We start from the raw sequence: 26,756 nt of genomic DNA, 5'->3' as shown, positions 1-26,756 counted from the left end.
TCTACATTATTGTTTAAGGTGCCTGAGGTATTCCCATTTAAACTTTCTTTCCAGTCTATCTATCAGTTTGCATTGATTTGAAGTCATTCATCTTAGACACTCGCTGTGCTGTATTTAGTATATAAACCGATATAAATAAGAGTAAGGCAGGACCAAATGTATTGTTCTGTGCTAATTTAGCTTTATTTACTATATAGATATCAGTCAGATATGTTCAGATCCTGGTCTAGATATACAGAATGCAGAAGTCTTGGATATCATCAACTCCTCCACTAATGACGCGATGAAAGGTACGGAATGTGTGTGGGTCTGGCTGTGTTTGACAACAACTAACTTCTCTGTGGCTGCCCTGGGAAATAAAATACCCTGATTATTTAGTAATAACAGGAAGAGTCCTTTGAAGCAGCTACGAGGAAGAATGTGTGTGATTTGTATGTTTGGTATTTCTGTACTTACAAGCATAATAAGCTATGGACAATTTTGACAAGTTGAGACATTTTGCCTGTCCACACAAGCAATCATACTATGTTAGGCGTCGATGTTTACTTAGAGCTAGGGATTTGGTTATAGGGTTAGGTTTAGGTTTTGTCAGTGGAAAAAAAGGATTTTGAATAGGAATTTCCCCGCTCCCCCCAAAGTCCTCAAAATACAGTTAAAACACAATGTATGCATGCATTGTCATCCAAGTGAATAGGAATTGCTTCTGGCTTCTGTAGTCTCTTTCAGATCAACCATCCTCACAAGGCAAATCCACAATCCTGGATGCGACAACAAATAATATTGGCCTCAGCACTAAGCCAAAATGCTGTGTTAACACTCTTACTGGTACATTGTAATTGAGGAAGCCCATCAGAGTGAATTGTTTTTCCATAGCAACCCTAGTTCTGTGGTACAAACAGCAGTGTTTTGATTGTATTGTTATCATGTATTTTACCTGACATCATTTCCTCCTTGAAGCAGCCAGGACAATAGCCGGACACTGGTCAACTGGTGGGCTGTGAGTGAGGCACAGGGGTGAGGGTGCGAGGCACAGGGGTGAGGGTGCGAGGCACAGGGGTGAGGGTGCGAGGCACAGGGGTGAGGGTGCGAGGCACAGGGGTGAGGTTGTAAGGCTGAGAAAAGGCCTGTGTCTGAAGGCGTTGTTTACCCAATTGGTCCTTTCAGCAGTCGAACGGCTAATCATTTCTATTCTGTACTCTGCTGCTTTGGCCTACCTCCAGCTCTGATCTCGATTACTCTGCCCTGTCAGATGTTCTGAAGACATTCCCAGGTGCAACACTGAAGAGGAAAGGCTAAAAATAGAACAACTATTTATCATAAAGAGAACAAAAACGGAGATCTTCAATGATGCACGCCTAGGTGGCTGAAACAAGACAAGAAATATTTTTTACTCTCCAAAACTAAGCCTCGTGGGATTTAAAAAATATAGATTTCAGTGATGAGACAAGGTCAACTTATGAATAATTTAGACTAAGAATGCTAATGGTGCTAGTAATGTTAATGTTATTTAAAGAACTTTCCCATACATTTGGACAAAATAAACAGGCCTTTCTAATAAAACAATGACGAGCAATTCAAAATATGTGAATACAATGAGTCGCTAATGAGATGACATCATAATAGAGAGGTCTGTGTGGAGAGGGGGGAGAGAAACAGCAGCCCGAGGTGGGATGCAAATGAACAGAGCGCTCTGAAATACTAGCCTGGCCCTCCAATGCCAGCATTGTTTTATCATAACAAACAACAGTCTGAAACCGGTGTTGGCTGGAACAATCAGCCTCTCTGTTTTTCGAGTGCTATCTCCAGTGCAGTCTTGCCAGGGTTGGAAAGATCCACTTTATGTGAAGAAGTGATGAGTGCATTTGTAGTCTTTTGGAATAGTATTCACTGAAAGAAGCCCTCGTCTACACCTAGACGGACTGTGGATGTCATTAACTTAGAATAATAATAAAAAGTTGTATTGTTTAGATTTCTCAGTAAAACATTCTCCAATCTAACGTATGTCTCATTGGAGAGCCAAGTGGGGGGAGATGTGTTTTAGACCCAGGCTGCAGCAGTTGATGTGCCCTTGCGATGGCTTGCTGAAGGACCCTATGCCAACCTTTCTTGTGTTTTAAGAACCACGGAATGCAGGGTCTGGTTTAGACGTGGCGGGACGTGTCTTAAGGAATTGGCCTTTTCATTCCCTCGCCACGTGTCTGGCTCTGTACAGAGATGACATCACAAGTATCCTGCTATAAGCACTTTAGTAGTGTGATATGACCTTTCCAACATTCCAGCGCTCAGCAGAATGGATTAGATGGCTCCCGTCTTCACTACTGAACATTCTATAGGACTGGAGAGATTGCTGGAGGAAGTGGGCTTGAAAGAGAGAGAGCGGGAGGGAGAAAAAGACGAGAGGGGAATTAGTTTGGAAAGAAAGTAAAATTAAAAAAAAAAAATTAAGAGGGATAGAAAAAAGGCTGGGCGTTGTGTAGCCTTTGATCGCTGAACAGGAAGTGGATTGGGCATCCCTGACTTAACATCACAAATCCTCTTCCGCTTGTCAGATTGACTCCAAAGACATTCCTCCTGCTCTCTCAGATGGAAGGAGTCATTGAGGGAGGGGACTTGAAGATCAGACTGCAGTCTTCTCCTCTTAGATCTTCCTCAGGATGTCCAGGCTTGGGCCTCCCCAGCAGTTGTAGGGTGTGGTTGACTGGCTTCCTGGTAGAGATTGCGTTGATGGTCTGCAGCCACAAAACCTGCTCCACCCTCGTTAACAGTTCCCAGCAGAGTCATCACATTCCCCAAGAGAGGCTGTATGTCTTCATTTCCTATGGCTAGCTGGCTAGTCCTCTCCGTCTCCGGCCCTCTGCCGCATCGTGTGCCTTCTGCATATATTAGGGATAGGCAAAAAAACACATCTCAATGTCTTTAATTGAACCTGCATGTTTTCTGACCAGGAGCCATCATAACTACTTTTCTCAAGGCTCTCCTACTGCAGCGGACGTGTGGTGCACAATATGTTCAGAATGTCGCCTTGCGATGCAGTCGCAGTATGATATCTCAATGCAGCATACTGTGCATTCCTGAGAATTGTTATGCATATAGAATAGAAAGCCTCTCTGAGGATTTTTCATATTAAATTCCATGTTAATTCCAGTCAATTTATGCACCACATTCAAATGCCCATCCTCTTGAAAATATTTTAATTAGGAAACATTTAACTTTGAGTTTGGTTGAAATAAGAATTAACTGGAATTTAAATGGAATTGACCCTAACTGATAAAGCCATATTATATACAATTAAGGAATATCTTTATTTTAAAACAAAGGAATGAAAAACAAAGGAATGCTTTTGGCTTGCTACTGTGTGTCTGCTCTGCTGGAGGGGACAGAAAATAAGCTCCAGTTACTTGACTGGTGTTACCTTTCACACAGGTAGGGAGGATCCTTATTGGCTATAACTGCTAGGCTGAGACACCCAACTGGTCACTAACAGTCCGGGATCTGTGTCCCTGACCAGGAACCACAGATGTTTTAATCCTTAAGGCACAACATTGCACAAGATCCAGGAGTGCTAGCAGGGCAGATTAAATGGGCCAGAGCAGGTTTCACAACTCAATCAATCATACTTATTTTATGAAGCCCTTTTTGCATCAGCAATTCTCACAAAGTGCCAAAACACCCAGCCTAAAACCCCTAAGAGCAAACAACGACAGGGTTGATGCACAATGGCTAGGAAAAACTCCCATAAAGGTTCAGAACTTTGGAAGAGTCCTTGAGAGGAACCAGGCTCTGAGAGGTGGCCGTTCTTCTTCTAACACATGCAAGTTGGCGGTGTCCACTGTCTATAAACCCGCGGAGTGGCAGCCAAAATTGTCAGGTTAGTCATCAGTTACTTTAACTGCAACACAACCAGGAGGACTTCTGACAGGGACAGCTACGAGTCTTTTGGGCCTGGTCGTCCTGAGGTGTGGTCCAGGGGCTCATGTCTTCCTATGTGTAGACGGAGCAGGACACAAGGACAATTTAGAGAGCGCGTTCCTTAGATGTACAAAGGAGAAGAACTGACCCCGACATGATAATATAGCAGCGTAAAACCTTCGTGCTGCGACAATGAGTTGTGAAAAATGTGTCCACAGTTAATTTTCTCAATCCTAGATTCGAGCCAAAGTCAAATGTAGCTGACTCTGTCACTATTACAACCATGTGGATGTATCAAACTGACATTGTGAGAAAGAAAAATACTCTATTGTTCTAGTCTAGACGTTGTTAATGTTTCAAATGATTATTGTAGCTGGAAACGGCAGATTTTTTAATGGAAAATATGCATACTGTAGGTGTACAGATGCCCATAGTCAGCAGCCACTCCTGTGTTCCACTGGCACGTTGTGTTTGCTAGTCCAAGTTTATCATGTTATATGAGGATTAGAAAACCCTTTTGTAAGTACAGGTGCATCTAAAAAAATTTGGATATCATGTAAAAGTTCATTTTTTTCCGTAATTCAAATGACACCTTCATATTCTAGATTCATTACACAAAGTGAAAAATGTCAAGCCTTTTCTTTCAATCTTGATGATCATGTTTTACAGCTCATGAATCTCAAAAACCCAGTTTAAAAAATGTTTTACCTGATTTAGATGGGCAAAAGAACACAGACACTGGACAGAGGAAGAACTCTGCCTTAACAGTTTTCAGTGGTGCTAAAATCGTAAAAGGGTTTTCTAATCCTCAGTTTGTGCAGGCTGTTTTTAGAGCATGTGGTGTATTCAGAATAGTGTTTTGGAGGAGTTAGTGTTGGGTAGAAATTTTGGAGCATAAACACACACCTCATGTATCAACAGGGTTGGGTTCTGATGATAAGACCAGAGTCCCACCAGGCTCCGGCTGGAGACATAGCTTGCATGCTTGTGTTAAAACAATAGTTGGCCTGAAAGAAATATCAGACTGCATAACGTAGCCAGTGGGACCTATCCCAACACAGCATGCTCTATGCACTCAGGCTGGACAAACAAGCTCCTTTTGTATCATTATAAAAATATTTCATTCTCTTTTATTCTTTTACGTTCATTATGTGGCCCACTCACTCTGCCCATTGTCTAGTGCTTTTCTGTAGAAAACAAGGGCCTGACCCATTTCTCAAGTGCAGAGGGCTATTTCCATTTCTAGTCAGTGACGAGTAAAGATGGCAGCCGTAACGACAGTGTCATGGCACAGCTGTAGTCCCAGTTCCCAGGGGGGAGGTTCACATACAGTGGGGACCTTGAGCCAATGTCTCGACTCCAGAATCCCCACTTCTGGAACATGGGGGAGGGGTGGGGTTGTCCCACTTTGTCAAGGGATTTTTTTATTATGTAAATGGAAATTGTTTTGCCATTTTGAACAAAGGCACTTTTTTGGCATGATTGTTAAGTTTAGGGCAAAATTTGCAAATGGGGTCAGGGTTAGGTGTTTGGCCTAGTAAATGTTTACGCTTCAATTTTAGATTGATGTTGGGGCTAGGGTAAGGTTCAGGGTGAGCATTAGTAAACCTAGATATTTTCTGAAGGCAATCAACTTAAATAGCTGCGTGTGTGCGGGCAGGCGTGCGTGTGTTTGTGCACCTGTGCGCATGCGGGTAGCTACTACACATTTGTGGCCTAGCCAATGGGCCCAAAACACATTTAAACAGACCTAGTCAACTCCGCTCCACCCCGGTTCACCAGAAACACACAAGAACGACTAACATAGCTGCCTAAAGACATGCTGCTATGTGGCATTGAACTGTCCTTAAGAGTGGTCAGGGACAGCGCTGGGCATGTTCAGGCACCCAGCTACTGGAACGAAGGCATATATTCCCTCCTGGGGGGAACGGCTATGCAGTCATGATATTCTTATAGTAAACGAGTAGTGATGTTATTTATCTGGGAAGTCAACATGCAATCTAGAGTGACCTTGACTGTGTCCATGCCACTCTGAATGTCGCTCTGGAAAAGACTGTCTGCTAAATGATTGAACTGTAAATGTTCTTGAGGGGTGTGTGTCTGTGTGTTGTCAGAGGAATTTAGTTTGGATCTCTGTTCTCTCCTGTCCGCTGGGCCACGTCTTTCATATGTCATCTGTCAGGATTTTGAACATCAGAAAGGATTTAATGCATTGACATAACTGGAATAATTCTATTCCAACATTTTCTTTTATTTCTATATCCGGTGGAATGGGCTGCATCTCTGTGCATTTGAGAATGTTGGTTGTTTGGTGGGGTCCTGTATAATGTTGGTTGTTTGGCGGGGTCCTGTATAACGTTGGTTGTTTGGCGGGGTCCTGTATAACGTTGGTTGTTTGGCGGGGTCCTGTATAATGTTGGTTGTTTGGCGGGGTCCTGTATAATGTTGGTTGTTTGGCGGGGTCCTGTATAACATTGGTTGTTTGGCGGGGTCCTGTATAACGTTGGTTGTTTGGCGGGGTCCTGTATAACGTTGGTTGTTTGGTGGGGTCCTGTATAACTTTGGTTGTTTGGTGGGGTCCTGTATAACATTGGTTGTTTGATGGGGTCCTGTATAACGTTGGTTGTTTGGCGGGGTCCTGTATAACGTTGGTTGTTTGGCGGGGTCCTGTATAACGTTGGTTGTTTGGCGGGGTCCTGTATAACGTTGGTTGTTTGGCGGGGTCCTGTATAACGTTGGTTGTTTGGCGGGGTCCTGTATAACGTTGGTTGTTTGGCGGGGTCCTGTATAACGTTGGTTGTTTGGCGGGGTCCTGTATTACGTTGGTTGTTTGGCGGGGTCCTGTATTACGTTGGTTGTTTGGCGGGGTCCTGTATAACGTTGGTTGTTTGGCGGGGTCCTGTATAACGTTGGTTGTTTGGCGGGGTCCTGTATAACCTTGTGGTGGTAGAACACAACATATTTTCTCTCAAGGTGTTCACCAGGCAGCTCTTGGGGCTTTCTGTTTGTTGTGTGATGTGATGTGTTGTGAAGAAATTGGTGGCTGTGGAATGGATTAACTGGGATCCACAGCTAGTCTTTTCCTTCTTCTGTTTCTTTCAATATTGTTTCTCACCCACGGTTTTTTTCTCTCCTTTGGCTACTGTACTGCAGTTCAGGTAAGCTCCCATTGAGTTTAAATTTTTATTTTACCTGGCCAGGTTTCTTTGATCGGGTGTCAGCCCCTGACACAATTTCCCTTTCCAGTTAGCAAAGCCCTTCAGCCGCATACTAGCAATTATCAGCAATAGTGGCGCAACTATTTCTAGAGTCTCTCATGCTTTATATGGCTTACGCTACGACACCTAATCCCCCGAACCTGTTCAGCATATCGCATGCAGCTCATCTGCTGTCCGAACTGAACCACAGCGTGTATGCCCATGCCATCTCTCTTTCCCGATGATCAGGGTATATGGTTGTAACAGGTCTAGCTGGTATTATTAGCCAGGCCTGTAGTAAAGGGTAAGGGTGGGGTGCGGTTGCTGTTTACTGTCAGATGGATGGACACACACAAGTTGGTATGGCTATCCTCATGGGGAACAGAAAATGGAAAATGCATGCTCCCTTGCCCTAAACCTAACCCTTATCCTTACCTTAACCTAACCCTAATCTAAACCTAACCTTAACCTAGTAAAATTTGTGCCTAAACTTTACCTAGATGTAATGCCTAACCTTAACCCTAAACTTAACCAACAACACCTGGACCTTAAAGAAACCCGAAATTCTAATTATAAAATGAATTGTAAGTTTGACCCTGAACTCTGAGCCGGAAATTAACTCCCCCCCCCCCCCCCCCCCCCCCACACACACACAGACTGTTGTCCAGAGCGATTAGAATCCCCACAGCGACCTCTCCCTGTCACAATATGGGGAGGGTTCAGTGGAAGCCAGGGTCATGCCACGTCAGCATCGTGAACGGATTGGGAGGGAGGAAAAAGATCAAGGCTGTTATAGCTGACACAGGCCCGGGCTAGCCTAATTGTTACTCCCCTTCCTTCCTCCCTACTGACATCTACCCACTCCTGTAGATCCTCTGTATAATCAGAAGGGTGTGATACAGCCATCAGGTCCACTGTGGTCTGTTCCCTGCACTTCACACGCTCCTGGCTTCCCTTCTCCCATTCAACCAGTCAGAGGTCTGTTACCCTCATAGAGAAGGATAGAGGACTCTAAGGGGACCAAAGCATGGACAGCCCTGTTTAGATAACATTTTTGTTAACTGGGTGGGATTTGTTCAGGAAGGATCAAATAGTTTATATCAGTTTTTAAGTTCTTCAGCTTTTTTTCATATGACTGTGACTGCATGGAATTGTAATAATAAAATAATACTAATTATTACAACTTCTTTTACTATCCATGAATATATTTCAACATTCAATCAACACAAAATACTACTTGATGCAGCCTACAGGAAATGACAAGATAGCTAGTTGAAGCTAACCAAATAATGGCCAAAACAAACTGTCCTTATGTCATCAGAAGGTATCAGCCAATTGTTTACTGTTATGCAAATGTATTGAAACCCCTGACCAATTCTGTCATATTATTGAATTACAAAAAAAAGGTTATTCTCCTACGGTATTTTATTCTATAAAACATGAAAGATAAACAGCATTCCAAATGGTGTTGTATTGGCCATTACAGTATCACTTATGCTTGCTAAAAGTTTCATCAGAAAATGAGCACTTTTGGTCACTTCTTACACCTCTGTACGAATGTCATTGCATTCACATTGTTGACAGAATTATCTTTTTTATATATCCTCTCAAATATTTTGTTACCAGTCTAGCATTTAGTTTGGTCCTAAGGGGGTAAATTTTCTGCCCATATTGCTGAGCCATAGTCCAATGAGACCAAGATGGAGCTTTTTTTCCAAAACATGATATGCATGGCATGAGCTTAACACTGCCAACACCATCCCTACAGTTAAGTTTGGTGGTGACAGCATCGTGCTGTGGGGAGCTTTCTCATGAGCAGAGACTGGTAAACTTAAAATTTAAGGAAGACTGGATGGAACAAAATACAGGGAAATAACGCAAGAGAACCAGATTTAGTTGGTTGCAAAACTGAAGCCAATGCAATATTTAGTTGGTTGCAAGTGTAAGGCCAATGCAATATTGTACTGGCTTATAAACAAAAAGGGGGCTGTCCTACAGTGACCAATTCAAAGTCCTTATTTTAGTCACACAGATGATCTGGCGACTTCAAAAATTGCGGTCCACAAGCATAATCCCACCAAACGGATTAACCTGGAGCGAAACTGCCAAAATCACCCCAGCACAGTGCAAAGTTGGTACATACTTACCTAAGGAGCAGTTATTAAAGCAAAAGGTGGCTCTAATAAATAATAATGTGTAAGAGTTTAATACTTCTGCTAGCAACACATTTCACTTTTTATGTTTCTCAATATAAAACCAGTATCACCATACAATAATTGATATTAAGTGTTGAGTGTAGGTGTTTTAAAATACAAAATCAATTCTAAATCTGTGATATGAGACAATTGGTCAGCTGTTTCAATACTTTAGCAAGGCACTGCATATTTGCCAGTAAACATTCCATAACTGCAGGTGGCAGTAAACTACCAACTTGGTCTTTGTACATTTTCAAACATTACACTCCAGGGGGCAGTACCAACCCTTTTAGTACATTTACCAACTCATCAAAGTGGTAGTAGGAGAAAAGCATTTCCGGAAGATTGCTTTAGGGCAGGGGTATTAAACTCTTCCCATACGCGGTCCGGAGCCTGCTGGTTTTCTGTTTTACCTCATCATTAATTTCACCCACATGGTGTCCCAGATCTAAATAAGTCCCTGATTAGAGGGTTGGAATGAAGAAACAGATTGTAACTGGCCATAATGTTCAGCTCTAGGGTTTCATTAAACTAAAACTGTTGGACAACCCCTACGGTTTGAAAGATGCTAATACGTTTGTGCTTTTATTTTTATTTTAGTTCTATGTATTATAATTTATTTTCTTTTAAGCATTATCATCGGGACATACTTGCAAATGATACATTGTTCTGAATGTGTATCCCCGAGTAAGAAAAATCTAAAGTAATATCTGAAAAATGCTTACAGTAGTTACTCCAATAACCCTTTTATATACATTTAAAGTGTTCTTTAAAGAAGTCATTTTGAAGAGTTCCTAAGAAAATATAGATGTAATTTTATTATATATATTTTTATTTTTGGAGTGGAGGCATTAGATGTGTGATTCTGTACCCACAAAGCGGAAACCATAGGGCTGTGCTAGCCCTACACAGATACTATTTGTCTATCTCAAATGCCTCATCTTACATTGGTCAATATCGCAAATGTTTGACCTGAAGTGGGTTAGTTGTTTTATACTCCTTGCATCCACATGAGCAAAAAAAAACATTGATCGTTGAACAGCTAGATACATTTATATGAATAATAGAACATATAAAAGGACTGAATCGACAAAACAACAAGGCCTATTTTCAGTTATCATTGTGATGGCGGTAACACGTGAAGCTAACAGTCAGCAGGCTAAGTGTATGGATGTGTGGTAAAGGGTCAAAGCTCTGATTCTTAGTCCCTGGGTAAAGCGGAGCGCCTACTCTCTGCCTTGCTTTGGAGATTAAACTTTTCTTTTAATGATTTACTCTTTTCTTCTCACTCTGGAATAAGGGGGAGGGTATAAATGGCTTTTGTAACCGGTCTTGCGATCTTGTCTTATTTTAATTGCTTGCATTCAGCAATGTCATAAGGGTACTTATTGAATTATTACTATGGCTATTGGGAGGGGATTGGAAAATGTGAGATTTCTTTTGAGGCTGGTTGAAGTGTTGAGTACTGGTTTTATCATTTGGAGCAGGTCATGTGGGTGACAAATGTAGGGTTGGTTGGGGTCATTTTAATTAGAGGTAGTCATTATCATTAACCTATTGTATGAACTGTGGGCTTTTTAAATGGAATTAAAGCAAGGGACTTCAATGGCTATTTCTAAAATGGGGGAAAATAACAATCACAGTATTCGTTGGGAATACATTACTTAGTATGAAAAATCAATACCATAAGCCCCCGCTCCATTGTCTACTACTTTGTAGTCTTTGAGATCTACTTAAACTTGTTTTTATTAATCTTTTTGATTGGCGTGGGGCTTTTTACTTTTCGTTTTGGATTCCTCATTCTTTTGTAATTTCTTAAGATGTAGTGTGGTCCGAATCTGAAGTATAATCAATCAGCTGCCATTTTTAGAGATGTTAACAAGATAAATAAAATATTAAATATTAACAAGAGCATTTATTCAACGTTATCTGTCTTATCAGATCAACTATATTGGAACAATTGCAGATGTTAAGGTTGTCATGACATTATGGAAGAACATTCAATAACCATCAGTTATTATTAGTGGTCTTTGGAGAACTCTGTCCAGATTCCTGTCTGGTACATATCTCTTCTTGCCTGTTAAACCACCCTACAAGTCTAGAGCTCTGCTATGCTTTGCGCTTCCAAATGCTGATGGACACATTCCTTATTTATACATGAAGGAACGATGATGTCTGAAATATTTACGTCAGAGGAGCCATAAAGAACTCTCAATAACACGAGGCGCCACATTTGCTAAGTTTCTACTTCCTCACAGATTTTAAGAATAGCTGTCTTTGGGACCTCTGGTGGCTGGCTGCTTAAAGTGCCGGATAAGAACTGTTGCTAATTTAGACTGAACAATAATGAATAAAGCACAGTTATCAGGACCCAGATAGACCATTCCCCTGTTCACTACAAGCCCTTCATAGTAGAATTTGAGTATGTAAGGAGATTCAATCACTTCATAGCCATGTCCAAGCCTGTGAAAGTCTGGGAAATGGGAAAATGTTCAGTCTACTCAAACTACAATACATGTGTGTTTGTATTTTGATTGTACTGAAGCTGTTGCCAGTCAGTTTAACATGTTTTGTGAAGCGTGTTGTCCTCCTACATAGGCTGAATATCAAAGAGGCTGATTATGAGAGAATACATTTAGTGCTCCTGCATATAACTCAACGGGCTGCCACTCCCTCCTGGCAAAGCGTATCTTACTCAGCAACCTTTGCTTACAAGAAGCCGGAAAGCACTTTCACTGGCTCCAGTGTCTGGTTTATAGTCTTGTAAAGTGTCACTGCTTGGGCTTATCCTCCATGCGGAAGCTTTGAGCACCTACATCTTCCAGTTTGTCCTGCTGGATGCTTGGGCTAACAACGCAGCATTGACAAATGAACCCAGCGGGATGTAGTTCTGTCCGTAAAAACGGCAACGGTTCCACGCGCGGTGAGTGAACACTACACAGTTGTGCCGCGCCGGAACATCTATCAAATAGTAATGTGCGTCATGAGTCAGATTTTCCTTTCGCAGCGTTTATTCTCTCCCATTTCCAAGAGGACAATTTTTTTAGCAGTCAGAGTAGTATTATATTTTTCTGCCCTGTTTTTTGTGTTATTTTAAGCCCCTTTTGTAGTGTGGTTTTAATCGGCCGCTGTGTGTTTTAGTTGCGTAATGTACACAGGAGTAATGGTCTCTCTGCTCTCAGTGGACATTCTGTCTGACTGTCTGCCTGCCTGCTTATCTAGGTGCATTTGGCTACAAAGCTTCAGTTCATAACTTTGTAAAATGAAAGCATTTCTCAGGGTATAGAGAACAACAGACACATTCCTACTTATTCCAGAACTATTGAAATTATATTGACAAAAGTTATGACATTTATTAGCATCTTTGGAATATAGAGCAGTGTGCTGGCTTGCTTAGTAATTGTGTGTGCGTGCATGCGCTAGAACACACAAACGTGTGTTCGTAAATGACAGGAATGTGTTCTGACACAGTGGAGAGCAGCCTGTCTTAAGCAGTGAGGGCCACCTGCAGACAGCTAGGGCCAACTGCCTGATCTACATTGGCCCTGGCCACACACACACCCACACAGTGTGTTATTCTAGGCTAGGTAGGGGGAAGAGTGTTACAAGCAAAGCCCCTGTGTGACTTGTAAGCAAACAGAGAGGGAGAGGAGGACAGTTAGAGATGTGGGATATGATTGTATGGATACTTCATCCTGTTCAACTGTGAGCAGTAGAAAGCAGATCAACTATTGCTATTTTAGTTTCAAGTCAGTTAACAGCTGTTCCCTTTCTGCCAGCACATTGTCAGTTGATTAATGTGCACTGTCCCTAGATATTTGAATAAATAAATATACTTCAAACGCACGTTTAGATGTTACTTTAAAGCAAGGCTTTCGGGGGAAACTTTTGAGCAGACAGTGGAGTTCTGTGGTGCACTTTCTGGTTACCAAAATTAGTCCGTCTCCAGTCAGACCGGTGGCTTTCAATATCTGACAATTTGTCATCCATTTTAGAGATGGGCTGAGTGTCTCATGAACTTAACGACCGCAGTCTACGAATGCTTATGGCAAAATCTTAGGAAGCATTATGAATAGGATGAGGGCTCGACCGCTTCCCTTGCATGAACAGTCAAATGAGTACTGAGTGTCACCGTTTAACCCTATGAAGATCTCAGACATGCTTGTACACACCCTCACCATCTTAATTTCACTTTAATTCCAGGGGAATCTGTTCCAGGTCACCCCAAATGTGCTGCCTAGAGATCTGAACAATCACACACACTGTCTTTGCAAGTTTTATATCTGCACAGGGAATACATTGGCTTAGGGATCGCAGCTCGCCAACATGTCTGGTCATGTTGTGTGTGTGAGATCCATTGTCCTGACTAGTCTCTGCCTTGTGGATCAGGAAGTAATTAAATTAAAGGGGTCTAATTAATACCCAGTTAGACTGCATAACTGGATTCCAAATTGGATCCCAGCCGATCCCACTAGATCCAGTCTTTCTCTGGCTGTTTGTCTCTTCTTGTTTTTCCTCACAGTCTCTCAATTCCAATAGGTGCTTTATTGGTATTGTTGGGTGGTTGCCTCTATTGACAAAGCACGTGTTTAAACAGTAATAATATGACCCTATGTATCAACCGAAAAAAGGAATTCACATGGAAAATTATAAACCTCAAAGAAAACAAATCTACAGAGCTCATGAGTGTGCTGTTTCTGTCTGCCTCTCCATGTGTTTGTGTGTTTCTCTCAATCTGTCTGTCTCCCTCAGTTTAATTATGTTCGAGTCAGTTCAGTGTGTCATGAATCATATGAGTTAAGAAGAGCTGTAGATGCTCAGATCAGCTTGCTCTTTTTTTATTTTCCTGGACTTTTCTACCGCTGCTGTTTTTAGCATGGCAACTAGTGAACATGTCACTGTTTGGCTCATAGCTAGGGGTTTCTGACACTTCACTATGACTCAAAGTATTACTGTGTGTATGTGGGTGTGTGTTACTAAACTTGTGAGAACCGAAAGTTATAAACAATTCCAAATCTGACAAAGTGAGAAGATTCTATCTGTCTTTACTTTAAAAAAAGTCATTTCAGGCTTGTTGTGAGTACCATGGAAAATAAAACAAAACAACACCCAACACCCATGACGAAAATGGCAAAGGCAAGCGTATGGTTTAAAAATTATAATTAGGTTTGGGTATGTATTTGAGGTTAAGGTTGGGTTTAGGGTCAGGTATAGTGTTAGGGGTAATGACTCATTGGATTACATATAGGAATAATTATGGGATGTAAGGATGGACCTAAAGCACAATCCCAAAGTTGCGTCTGTGAATGTGGGACATCGTTCTATTAGGGTTACATAAGACTGGAGGGAGCCGTTGAATTTGGGGAAATTAGTCCTTCCTGCTCTGCACTGTCTAATGTTAATAGAGAGATGGATGGGAGAAAGAAAGTGAGGGGAGGGAGGGAGGCAGGGAGAAAGGGAGCTAGAGATGGAGGGAGGGAACAGCACGATAGAGCGAGAAGAGCGAGCATGGTGGGAGGGAGAGTGGACGTGTCAGGCGGACAGGAAACCCTGGCGCCCTGACCCCCGTCCTGGCTGCCAGCTCGGCAGGTGTCTCGTAAAGCCCGGTGATTCGACATGTCGACAGCTCTCCGCAGGAAGTGGGTGCGCGCCGTGTGCGTGCTCAGGACTCTGAGAGCCAGAGGAGGTGGGAGCGGAGGAGCAGACGGAGGAAGCGTGAGTTGGGTTTATTTTTAGTTCCCCCTGGTGCGACTAATCCATTCTGCCATGCCGGCTTAACGGGATTGAAGGTCGGCCGACTCCAGTAGGCATAAGACTTCAGGAGCGTAGGGTTGCTCAGCGGGCTCGCTCGCCGGGTTTGTCTGCTGTGACCCGAACAGGCTGCAGGGTCTGAACCGAGCCAGCCTGGGCTTGGGATGAGATGAGCTATGAATCTGGACTGCCTACACTTGGGAGACTGGTGTTTGGGGCCCCGAGGGGGTCCGTGGATGGGCCACACAGAGGAGGACCAGGGCGGCGGTGGTGGGGGCCGGGTCGTGGGCCAGTGCAGGGCGGCGGGGGGAGCGGGCGGAGGTGGACCCATGCTGAAGGTGCCTTTCCTGGGTGGTCCCTGGCTCAACCCGGAGGAGCTAAAAAGTAGCGTGGTGGTGCTCTACGCTCCGGCCGGAAACACCTGTTTCCTCCGACTGGTACTGGAGACAGAGGTTATCGTCCTCCCTAGATATCACATTATCTAGCCCGGAGGACCGATCATTCCCTGCTCTTCCCTTTCCCCTTAGGTCCCTCATTCCACTCTCACTCCCTGGTTTTCTGGTTTGTGTTTGACTAGTCGGTTGGTTGTGGGAACGGGCTCTGAAATGTTAGAAGTTTGTTTAACCTGTGTTTGATGTTCTGTCGTTGTAGCTAGCTATACCACTTTATAGTCCGATTTTTTTATCAACTGAGGAACACTGTTCAATTGCTGGTGTTAATCATTAGGTATAAACCACCGGAACATGCTACTGGTCATTTCTAATTTTTTTATTGATAGCAAATTGCTCAAACCAAGTCTTGTAATGGCGAAGTGAATATTCCGTTGACGGGAAACGTGCGCTGTTCTGATGGGCAATTGTTCTGGCTGAGAGAAACTAGATTTTTTTAATGCCTTTGTTTTGAGAGTTGATGATGTTCACTCATAGTCCTATAGTTGTGTGTGTGTGTGTGTGTGTGTGTGTGTGTGTGTGTGTGTGTGTGTGTATGTGTGTGTATGTGTGTGTATGAAGAGATTAAAGCTCTCCTGTTCCTTTTCTGTTAGCAGTGGAGTGAGAGAGTGCTTTAACATTGATGTTCGATGGCATTTCGCAGTGGGATTTGAAAAGCAGGTAATCAGTCAATCTCTTAGTCAGTCAGGGCTGTGGGTAGGAGGGAACGGTTATTTCCAGGTGGCTAGTGAGATGTGACACGTCAGCGATGTCCATCCTTTGGGTCCAGTAGTCAAAGCACACCCAGATCTTCAGAAAAGACAGGATCTGATACGGATTCTGATGCTGTTCACTGTGAGACTGGATCTTACAGACAGGATAGCATCTCAGGGTTGCAGTACGACTTGGACAGGTATGTAGCTGTTGGTGTCAGAGATGGGACAATAAACGCAAAAAGATCGACATCATCATGTTGACCACTTAAAGTACTGCAGGAATTTTGCTGATGTAATTGATCACAGTAAAGTAGCCTATGCTAGAAGTTTGTGATGTCTGAAACTAAATATGTTTTGCTAATCTGGCTGATTGTTATTGAGAAAGATATCCACAACCACCAAATGAGTACTAGCGGGGGAATGTGGAGTTATTTCAAATAGTTGTTTAAATGTTTCCAGAAAATAGGCAGAGACTGGTTTCCTACAGCTTTAAATATGTCTGATGATTAGACTTGAGGGTTTTTGCTAAGGCGTGTGCAGGCAAGTGTTCCATAACATTCATGATTCATTTACTTATATCTTTTAATATTTGTTTCACATTTTACAGGTCATCCTAGATGAGTTATTTTTTCCATTAAGACTCCCGTGGGAATTTTGCCTACAATACTGGCTTTGTAAACAGCACGCTTCTGACCTGGACAGGGCTCCGTTGTAGTTTTCTCATTCATATTAAAATGGATGCTCGAGAATCGGTTCTCGCTAACGTAAAATGTGGATGTGTTTTTGGGTGGTAAGAGCACTACTTTTGCCCCTGGGTTCTTTTTTAAGTCCTGCTGTTCAGAACGGTTCGGTGAGTTGCTCAAAATGTGTGTGATGTCTAATGTAGGAGTAGAGTGTGTGTTTGTCTTGTCTTAAATAAGAACAGTACGTCAGGTTTTAGAATACATGTTTTTTTTTTTCTCCTTTTGGGTTAGTCCTCGTGGGAGAGCTGCTCCTCTTAGTGAGATGTCTTAAGTGCAGCAGTAGACACACACCGACACACACACCCAGTACCAGGTCTCAGAAAACATATATTATAGGCTTGTTGTGGAACTGTCTGTGTTCAACATGACGTTGTTGTAGCTTAGTGACTCAGGCAGTTTTTCTAAGATGTTGTTTGATGATGGTTGATGAGGCCATGTGTGGGCCAAGTGTCCAGTCTCTCTGCTGCTGAAAGACTAGTTGATATTTTAATGGTCTTAATGCCTGAAGAGGATATAAACCACTTGTTCATTGTTCTGGACTCTAAACCATTGCAGTTTGCCACAAGATGCTTCCTTGCCGACCTAACTAGGTGAAAGTTTGAGTTTTTTGCCTCAGGGCCCTGAAATCTCATTCCATTTCACATTCAAGCAGCAGTTGGTCTTGAGGCAGAAACACAGCAGTCAAAATGTCAGTCTGGCATTTATCTGTTGTTCAAGTGTGTGGTGTAATTTAGCAAACACCAACCACTGATTATCAGTGACTCACCAAAGCACCTACCAAATTCTCTTACCAATTGAACATGTAGAATGTTTGCCCAGTCAGTGATGAGTCAATGAGAGAGCATGGGCAAGGAGCAAACTAAATAGGCTATCTTTTGGCATTGAAATCATTAATCTTGCAGCTTGATACATTTGTCAGTGACATGCTTATGGAAAGATAGCTGTTAGCTTTCTAGGTATAAGGCTAAAAAAGCACACAATTGAAATATATATATATATAAAAAAAATATTTTGCTAGATTGTTATTTATTTGTGACATAGCTACAAAAAGGACTTTCTCCAACAATAGAAACAGTATCCCAAAGAGTTGGTTAGCTAGCTAAAATTGTCTGACTACCAGCAGAACTATTTTTTTATGACAGCTCGTACTATAGTATGACCTTCTGCTCTGCAATTGGTAATCACACATTACCTACTTCTCCTTGAGGTAGATAATGTGGGATATAATTAAATAAAGCCTTTAGCAAACAATATGAAAGCCCGGATATAATTAAATAAAGCCTTTAGCAAACAATATGAAAAAAACATTTTAGAATCATGGCTAAAACTATTGTACTATTTGATGACAGGCATTCTGGTATAAGTGGAATTACCATTGAGTTATAGAACTGTGCCACCTAGTTGAGAAGTTCCCACTATCCCCTGAGACACGCGGTCTAAAAAGTGTTTTAACAAGGTCTGAATCCTACTATAGCCTTCTCTTTATCAATATATTCATTCACCACGTACTGGCTGGGAGAATGTGTTAGGAACTATAGGCTTTGTACAAACAGTCACACACAGAGAGCATACCCATTAATTGAGTGTCCTCACGATAAACTGTGTGCAAATATCTGCAGGCAGAGTCCTCAATTAAATACCAACAAGGGGAAGGGGAGGGGAGGTGGGGGTGGAGAGATGTAACTTTATTGAGCCTGTTGTTTCTGGTGTATAATGATGGTTTGTGTCTAACACATCCATAGTTAAAAGAATAGGATTTTTTGGCCTACACACGTGGGTACCTATTAAGCAGAATTTTAGACATTTCTAATGTTCTGCACAATGTGAAAAGTTCTGGACTGAGCTTAATGGGTACGAAGTGTAACCACTAAAACCAGCTCTCTAAAAAAAGCAAACAATGACATGCTTGTTTTAGATTGAACTTATCATACTGATCCCTCTTCCTCCTCTGTTATAATTGGCTCTTATATGATTTCTCTTCAGGTGCATCGGTCATGCTCCTGTGCAATGCAAATTAGTTTTGCAGCAAACTGTCTTTTTTCTTCTTCTAAAGTGTTCCCATACTTTAGACAACTTTAGTCACACACAACTTTCCACTAGTAACCACTGCCACATTTAACCATTTTTTATTATTTTCATCCTATTGTTATTATAGTGAATCGATAATGATCAGTTAGTTGTTGCACACCTAGCACTTTTCTTTTTTTTTCTTTTAAGCATCACATCCTAAAAATTATTACATTATAAGGTAATGTACACCGATCAGCCATAACATTATGACCACTGACCGGTGAAGTGAATAACACAGGTAATCTCGTTATAATGGCACATGTCAGTGGGTGGGATATATTAGGCAGCAAGGGCACATTCTGTCCTCAAAGTTGATGTGTTAGAAGCAGGATAAATGGACAAGCGTAAGGATCTGGGCAACATGGACAAGGGCCAAATTGTGAAGGCTAAATGACTGGGTCAGAACATCTCCAAAACTGCAGCCGTTGTGGGGTGTTCCCAGTCTGCAGTCAAATCAAAAAGTCTACATCAAAAGTGGTCCAAGGAAGCCGGAACCGGCGACAGGGTCATATGTGGCCAAGGCTCATTGATGCACGTGGGGAGTGAAGGTTGGCCCGTGTGGTCCGATCCAACAGACGAGCTACTGTAGCTCAAATTGCTGAAAAGGTTAATGCTGGTACTGATAGCCGCAGACCTGTCAGGGTGCCCATGCTGACCCCTGTCCACTGCTGAAAGCGCCTACATATGAGCATGTGAGCATCAGAACTGGACCACAGAGCAATGGACGAAGGTTGCCTAGTCTGATGAATCACGTTTTCATTTACATCACGTGGATGGCCGTGTGCGTGTGTGTCGCTTACCTGGAGAGCACATGGCACCAGGATGCACTATGGGAAGGAGGCAGGCCGGCGGAGGCATTCATGTGGATGTTACTTTGACACGTAGCACCAACCTTTCAGGGCAGTGGTATTCCCTGATGTCATTGGCCTTTTTCAGCAGGATCATTTGCCTTGCCACAAAGCAAAAATGGTTCGGGAATGGTTTGTAACAAAACGTTCAAGGTGTTGCCTTGGTCTCCATATTCCCCAGATCTCAATCCAATCGAGCATTTATGGGATGTGCTGGACAAACCGGTCCGATCCATGGAGGTGCCAGATACTACAGCGCACATTCAGAGGTCTAGTGGAGTCCATGCCTTGATGGATCAGGGCTGTTTTGGTGGCAAAAGGGGGGCCTGCACAATATCAGGCAGGTGGTCATAATGTTACGGCTGAAAAAACAACATCTGTGCCCTCTGTTTCAATTTAAAATAACTAAACGGGAACACTAGTGGTCTATTGTAACCAGACAGAATTATTTGACTTAGATATAAAATAAAGAACATTGGTAATAATTGTTAAATTAAATAAATGTCGATTTGGGACATTGTGTTGTATGATGTGGTGAAGTTAAGCTGAGGGACATAGAGGACAAGCAGGGAATGCTGTCAGTGGTGTGACCAACTGCCTCTTGACTAATCTTGCACACCTGATTCAATAATTGGTTGGATGCAAAGCTGATTCAGGTTAGTCACTGGGGTTAGAGAGAGTGTACTAGACTGTTGCTCTCCAGGAACAGGATTAGGCCACAAAAAAAGAATGAGTGGGCTGTCTTTGAAGTCACCACCCTCAGTTTATGCGCTGCCTCAGCCCAATCCTGATTTGTCCAAATAATAAATGACAACTGACTTTGCCTCTGTTACAAAATCACTAAAATTCTTTCTTGTTTTGAATGTGTGTCTTTGGACACAACCACTTATTCTGAATTGAACTATGAAATTCCAGTCAATAGATCTCATTGTGACAGTTTTTGCAGCATTGTACAAATTAACTGGAACATACATGTGAGAACATTTCATACTACTGATGAACACTGAATGTCCTCTTGAATGAGCCAGTCTGCTTGGTTCTAAAGCATGCCTACTGATATTGCTCAATTGCTTCTGCCTTTTAATCAGACTTACTTCAGTAGGATATTTTAATTTGTTGCTGTTTAGCAAGGTTATGGTGATTGCCATATAGAAACAGTGGCATCAATTGGGTATCACAGGATGGTGTGGGTGGGTGGTTAGGTCTTACTGAACTCATGGGAACCAAATGTCCCAATGAGTATAGTAAAACCAGAAACAATTTGACTCATTGGCACCTTTTGCCGGTCGTCTTCGTGAGGCAAAAGTCAATTTCCGGCTCAGGGTTTAGGTTTAGGGTCAAACTTACAATTGATTTTATAGTTAGAATTGTTTTTTTTTTAAGGTCCAGGCGTTGTTGGTTAAGTTTAGGGTTAAGGTTAGTCATTACATCTAGGTAAAGTTTAGGCATAATGTTACTTTATTGAGGTTAAGGTTAGGGTTCTATTTTCTGGTCCCCATGAGGGTAGCTGTACAAACATGAGTGTGTGTTTGTGTGTGGTACTTTCCTGTGTTTTCCGGACCAAGATTCCCCATATACTGACAATTAGGTGTAAAGGTTAGGTTTAGGCATGCAAGGTTAGGTTTATGCTTAGGGGTTCAGGGAAATGTACTTTGTTAAATATAAAAACAACTTTTAAACATGTGTAAATGCAGGCCAGGCTCCTGTGCTGACTAAGTAAATCACTAAGTTATTAACCAATGCATTGATCCGCCCAAATGTGTTTCTGTTTCCACTGTGTTCTGGCACTCTGCATGTGTTACTTCCAATTCATTTGCTTGGAAAGAGTGGGTCTAGCCTGGTTTAAAGTCTATGCTGGCCAGTGTTTTTAACCAACGTAGGATGTTTTCTTTTTGTTTCCCCATCCACGCCTTTATCATAGAACCTTAAAGATAAATGTTTTTTATGTCAAAGCTTTGCTTCATCATCATGAACATTTCACAAGTTGTGTCATCAATGAAAATCTGAAACAAAAATGTTCTTGAAGGTTTTTTAAAGTTTCCCAACAGAAAGGCCCTTTGTGAAAATAGATTCTTGCATGTAAGTGTCATGAACTTCTTTAAAAAAAAGAAAAATCCTATTGAGGGCCTCTTCAACAGTGAACTGCAGTCCAGGTCTAAATACACTTTTGGTCCCGGCAATACACACACTTTCTTTTTATTTATTTACATTTCTCTCACCAACAAGAGGACTCTGATAATATTTGGGGTCCCATTGGCTGCGAGGCGGCGGGTTTGTTACTATGTCTAAACATTTGAATATGCAGTACTACGCCCCAGAATGTACATACAAACCTTGGTCACAAATCCTTGAAGTGTGCAACTGCACATTCTCAACTTAGTGCTCAAGTGCTCTCTCAATATAATGACCGTTGTTTAAATGTGTGTACCTAAATGTCTTCCCTTATAGTGGAATGCCTACTATTTGCCAAATAGTTACCACAGTCCTTAGGACTCTTTGCTGGTCTTAAGACTTAGTGTTTAGCTAAGTTATGGTTTTAAGATTTGTGTTAAGATATTTAATTGTGTGTGAATGTGGCATTCACTAACCCTGTGTGTTCTTGGTTGTTTTCCACAGAGCTCAGGAATGGAGGAGACTGTTTGGGAGCAGTACACTGTGAGCCTACAACGGGTGAGTGGACCTACTGGTAGACCTACAGCACTCTCACTCGCTCACTCACTTTCTATCTCTCTATCTCTCCCTCCATTAATCTGTCTATCTCCAGCTGTGTGTGCCTCAATTTCTTTCTCTCCCTCAAACTCTTTCTCTCTTTTGCTGTCTCCGTCAATCTGTCTTAACCTCACTGCCTCAATCTGTCTTTCAACCAAATCTGTATATATATATATATATATCTTTCTTTGTCTCCTCAATTCTTGTTCTTGCTCTTTTAATTTTTCAGTTTTTTGCCCACTCCTGCTCTTCTGTCTCTCTCTTAATCTCTTTGTTTCCATTTCTAACGCTCTCTCTCGCGCTCTCTCTCGCTCTCTCTCTCATATTTCTGTGTTTGTTTCTGATGCCACAAAGGAGGATTGGGCGTGTGACCTTTACATGGACTGGCCCTGGAGTCTCTCCTGTGCTCTTTCTCCTAGTGGATGACCAACAATATTGGGAGTGTGTGTGTCCTTTGCCTTTAGCCAATGACCCCAGCTGGTATGCATAAATCTATTGTGTGCATGTGTGTGTGTACATCTCCCAAGTCCCTGACTGGACAGCAGTTTACTGAAGCCCCGTGAGTCACCAAGCCCAGTTCATCTAGCAGAAAGACAGGCAGATAGGCAGGGAGGAGTGTCTCTGTGGTCACTGACTCTTGGGATTGAATCAACGTTTTATCAGCCTTATCAGGTCAACTAGAATCTCAGGATGCATCCAAATGGCACCCTATTTTCTATACAGAGCGCTACTTTTCAGCCAAGCCCTGTGGTCTAAGTATCAGATGAATTATCGATGAATAGTGATGGAGGATGTGACATCAACCAGAATGGGAATCTATGGGAAAGGCTATCAACAGGAAGAGAGGGATAGTTCAGGAGGAGGACTGAGAGTGGTTCCAAGAGATGGTTTTCAGATGTTTGGTTCTGTTACTTCCTCATTACACTGATTCATTCACTAGACCAGCCCCTGGCTACATACACACACACACACACACACACACACGAGACACACACACTTGCAGCTACACACGGTGGCACTCGCATAAACATGGCCATAATAGAGGAGTTGAAAAGTAGAAGGCAGAAATAATTCCATTATAAGTCACTCTCTGCCGGGGGTCTGTGACTGTTTTATCACATTAAACAAACCATATGTCTTTTACTCTGCTTGCCATATTTCCTCATTACTGCGTGCGTTGGACGTCTCCTACAATGCATCTTTGTTTAGGACCGGAAATGTTTCGTTTCCCTCTGATAGCTCAGAGCTCCAAGGTTCTCTCCCCCTCCCCCCCCTCGCCCCCTCTCCCTCCCTCCCTCCCTCCCTCCCCCCCTCTCCCTCTCTCCTCCTCCCCCCCTCCCTCCCCTTCTCCCCTCTCTCCACCTCTCCCCTCTCTCTCCCGCCCCCTCTCCCGCCCCCTCTCCCGCCCCCTCTCCCGCCCCCGCCCCCTCTCCCTCCCTCCCTCCCTCTCTCCCTCTCCCTCTCCCGCCCCCTCTCCCGCCCCCTCTCCCGCCCCCTCTCCCGCCCCCTCTCCCGCCCCCTCTCCCGCCCCCTCTCCTGCCCCCTCTCTCCCTCTCTCCCTCTCTCCCTCTCTCCCTCTCTCCCTCTCTCCCTCTCTCCCGCCCCCTCTCCCGCCCCCCTCTCCCGCCCCCTCTCCCGCCCCCTCTCCCTCTCTCCCTCTCTCTCCCTCTCTCTCCCTCTCTCTCCCTCTCTCTCCCTCTCTCTCCCTCTCTCTCCCTCTCTCTCCCTCTCTCTCCCTCTCGCCCCCTCTCCCGCCCCCTCTCCCGCCCCCTCTCCCGCCCCCTCTCCCGCCCCCTCTCCCGCCCCCTCTCCCGCCCCCTCTCCCGCCCCCTCTCCCGCCCCCTCTCCCGCCCCCTCTCCCGCCCCCTCTCCCGCCCCCTCTCCCGCCCCCTCTCCCGCCCCCTCTCCCTCTCCACCTCTCCCTCTCCCTCCCTCTCCCTCTCCCTCCCTCTCCCTCTCCCTCCCTCTCTCTCCCTCTCCCTCCCTCTCTCTCCCTCTCCCTCCCTCTCTCTCCCTCTCCCTCCCTCTCTCTCCCTCTCTCCCCCTCTCTCTCCCTCTCTCCCCCTCTCTCTCCCTCTCCCTCCCTCTCTCTCCCTCTCTCCCCCTCTCCCGTCCCTCTCCCGTCCCTCTCCCGTCCCTCTCCCGTCCCTCTCCCGTCCCTCTCTCTCCCCTCTCTCCACCTCCCCCTCTCCCGCCCCCTCTCCCGCCCCCTCTCCCGCCCCCTCTCCCGCCCCCTCTCCCGCCCCCTCTCCCGCCCCCTCTCTCCCTCCCCCTCTCCCCCTCCCTCTCCCCCCTCCCTCTCCCCTCTCCCGCCCCCTCTCCCGCCCCCTCCCTCTCCCTCTCCCCCTCCCTCTCCCTCTCCCTCTCCCTGTCTCTCCCTCCCTCCCTCTCCCCCTCCCTCCCTCTCCCCCTCCCTCTCCCTCTCCCCCTCCCTGTCTCTCCCTCCCTCCCTGTCTCTCTCTCCCTCCCTGTCTCTCTCTCTCTCTCTCTCTCTCTCTCTCTCTCTCTCTCTCTCTCTCTCTCGCCCGCCCGCCCCCTCTCTCTCCCTCTCCCTCCCCCCCCAAAAGCTGTTTCTAAAGTATTAACTTGCCCTGAAATTGTTACCTGGTGTTTGGGCTTGGGTTGTCCTTCTGCCAGTGCCCTCACTGTACATAACTCAAAGTTACATAACCCAGTTCTCTGGGGCTGTTCTGTATGCAACCGGTTTGGCTGTGATTGATTTACTGCTTGAACACATCTGGCCACTGTCATCTGAGCCTCCGGGTCTCCCCTTTGTGCCTGGGGAACGTGACCATGGGGACCAGCCTCTGTCGGTCTCCCCTTTGTGCCTGGGGAACGTGACCATGGGGACCAGCCTCTGTCGGTCTCCCTTTGTGCCTGGGGAATGTGACCATGGGGACCAGCCTCTGTCGGTCTCCCTTTGTGCCTGGGGAACGTGACCATGGGGACCAGCCTCTGTCGGTCTCCCCTTTGTGCCTGGGGAATGTGACCATGGGGACCAGCCTCTGTGGGTCTCCCCTTTGTGCCTGGGGAACGTGACCATGGGGACCAGCCTCTGTCGGTCTCCCTTTGTGCCTGGGGAATGTGACCATGGGGACCAGCCTCTGTCGGTCTCCCTTTGTGCCTGGGGAATGTGACCATGGGGACCAGCCTCTGTCCGTCTCCCCTTTGTGCCTGGGGAACGTGACCATGGGGACCAGCCTCTGTCGGTCTCCCTTTGTGCCTGGGGAATGTGACCATGGGGACCAGCCTCTGTCGTTGCAGGATGCTCTAATGGGCTTAGTTGCATCATAAATGCTGAAAACGATAGAATCTTCCTCAGCTGATGGGGTGCAATGAGCCGCCATGACTCAATACATCGCTTTGGCACATATTTGTGCAGAGCTGGACGAGTCAGCATGGGACCATGGCTATTTACCTTTATAATAGGAAGGTGTTCTAAGATAAAAAAATGTTTTTATGTTTACTCTGGATGAGAGCGTCTGCTAAGTGACAAAAGTAAATGTCCAAAGGTGATGTTACCTTATTACATTAGTGAGTTTGGATAAGCCAAAAGCTACGGTGCTGATTAATGTTTTGGTCAGGTAACTACAACCTGGTTTCCAAAATAAATGTAGGGATGCTGCATTAAATGCAAATAAAAACAGAATGAAATAGTGTGCAAATAATTTATCCCTGTATTTAATTGAAAATTGTACAAAGACAACATATCAAATGTTGCAAGAAATGTTGTTGTTTTTGGAAAAATAGATGCCCATTTTGAATTTGATGCCAGCAACACGTTTGGTTTCGGGACAGGGGCATGTTTACCACTGTTGCATCACCTCTTCTTTTAACAATACTCTGTGAGCGTTTGGGAACTGAGGAGAACAATTGCTGTAGTTTTTAAAGTGAATTTTTTCCCCATTCTTGCATGATAAAGGATTGCAGCTGCTCAACAGATCAGGGTCTCTTTAGTCATATTTTTTGTTTCAATATGCACCAAATTCTTTCAATGGGTGACAGGTCTGGACAGTTGGCAGGCCAGTTTCGCTCCTGGAGTCTTTACGATGGAGCCATGCTGTTGTTATACATGCAGAATGTGGTTTCACACTGTCTTGCTGACATGTGGAAGACCTTTCCTGAAAAGTGTTTGGATCTTGTCTATATATGGTTTCTTCTTTGCATGGTAGAGTTTTAACTTGCCTTTT

General features: G+C 44.1%; 1 protein-coding gene across 9 annotated transcripts in view; it reads left to right on the top strand.

The window, feature by feature from the left end:
• LOC105014079 (tight junction protein ZO-2) overlaps positions 1-26,756 on the top strand; it is a 125,460-nt gene that overhangs the window by 70,396 nt on the left and 28,308 nt on the right. For 6 of the 9 annotated variants that reach the window (XM_034296708.1, XM_020052583.3, XM_034296705.1 and 3 more), the window contains one exon: positions 22,474-22,527. In XM_034296708.1, the coding sequence (XP_034152599.1) occupies positions 22,483-22,527 (45 nt within the window). In that variant the 5' untranslated portion in view covers positions 22,474-22,482. Of the gene's footprint in view, positions 1-12,057; positions 12,225-14,997; positions 15,017-15,377; positions 15,490-22,473; positions 22,528-26,756 lie in introns of those variants that run through there. The other 3 variants (XM_010876087.5, XM_034296707.1, XM_034296706.1) reach the window with 3 other exon arrangements.

This window comes from Esox lucius, chromosome 13, assembly GCF_011004845.1.
Source record: "Esox lucius isolate fEsoLuc1 chromosome 13, fEsoLuc1.pri, whole genome shotgun sequence".
NCBI lineage: Eukaryota > Metazoa > Chordata > Actinopteri > Esociformes > Esocidae > Esox > Esox lucius.
The sequence above is the reverse complement of the archived record's forward strand: the minus strand, read 5'-3'. Positions and strand labels throughout refer to the sequence as shown.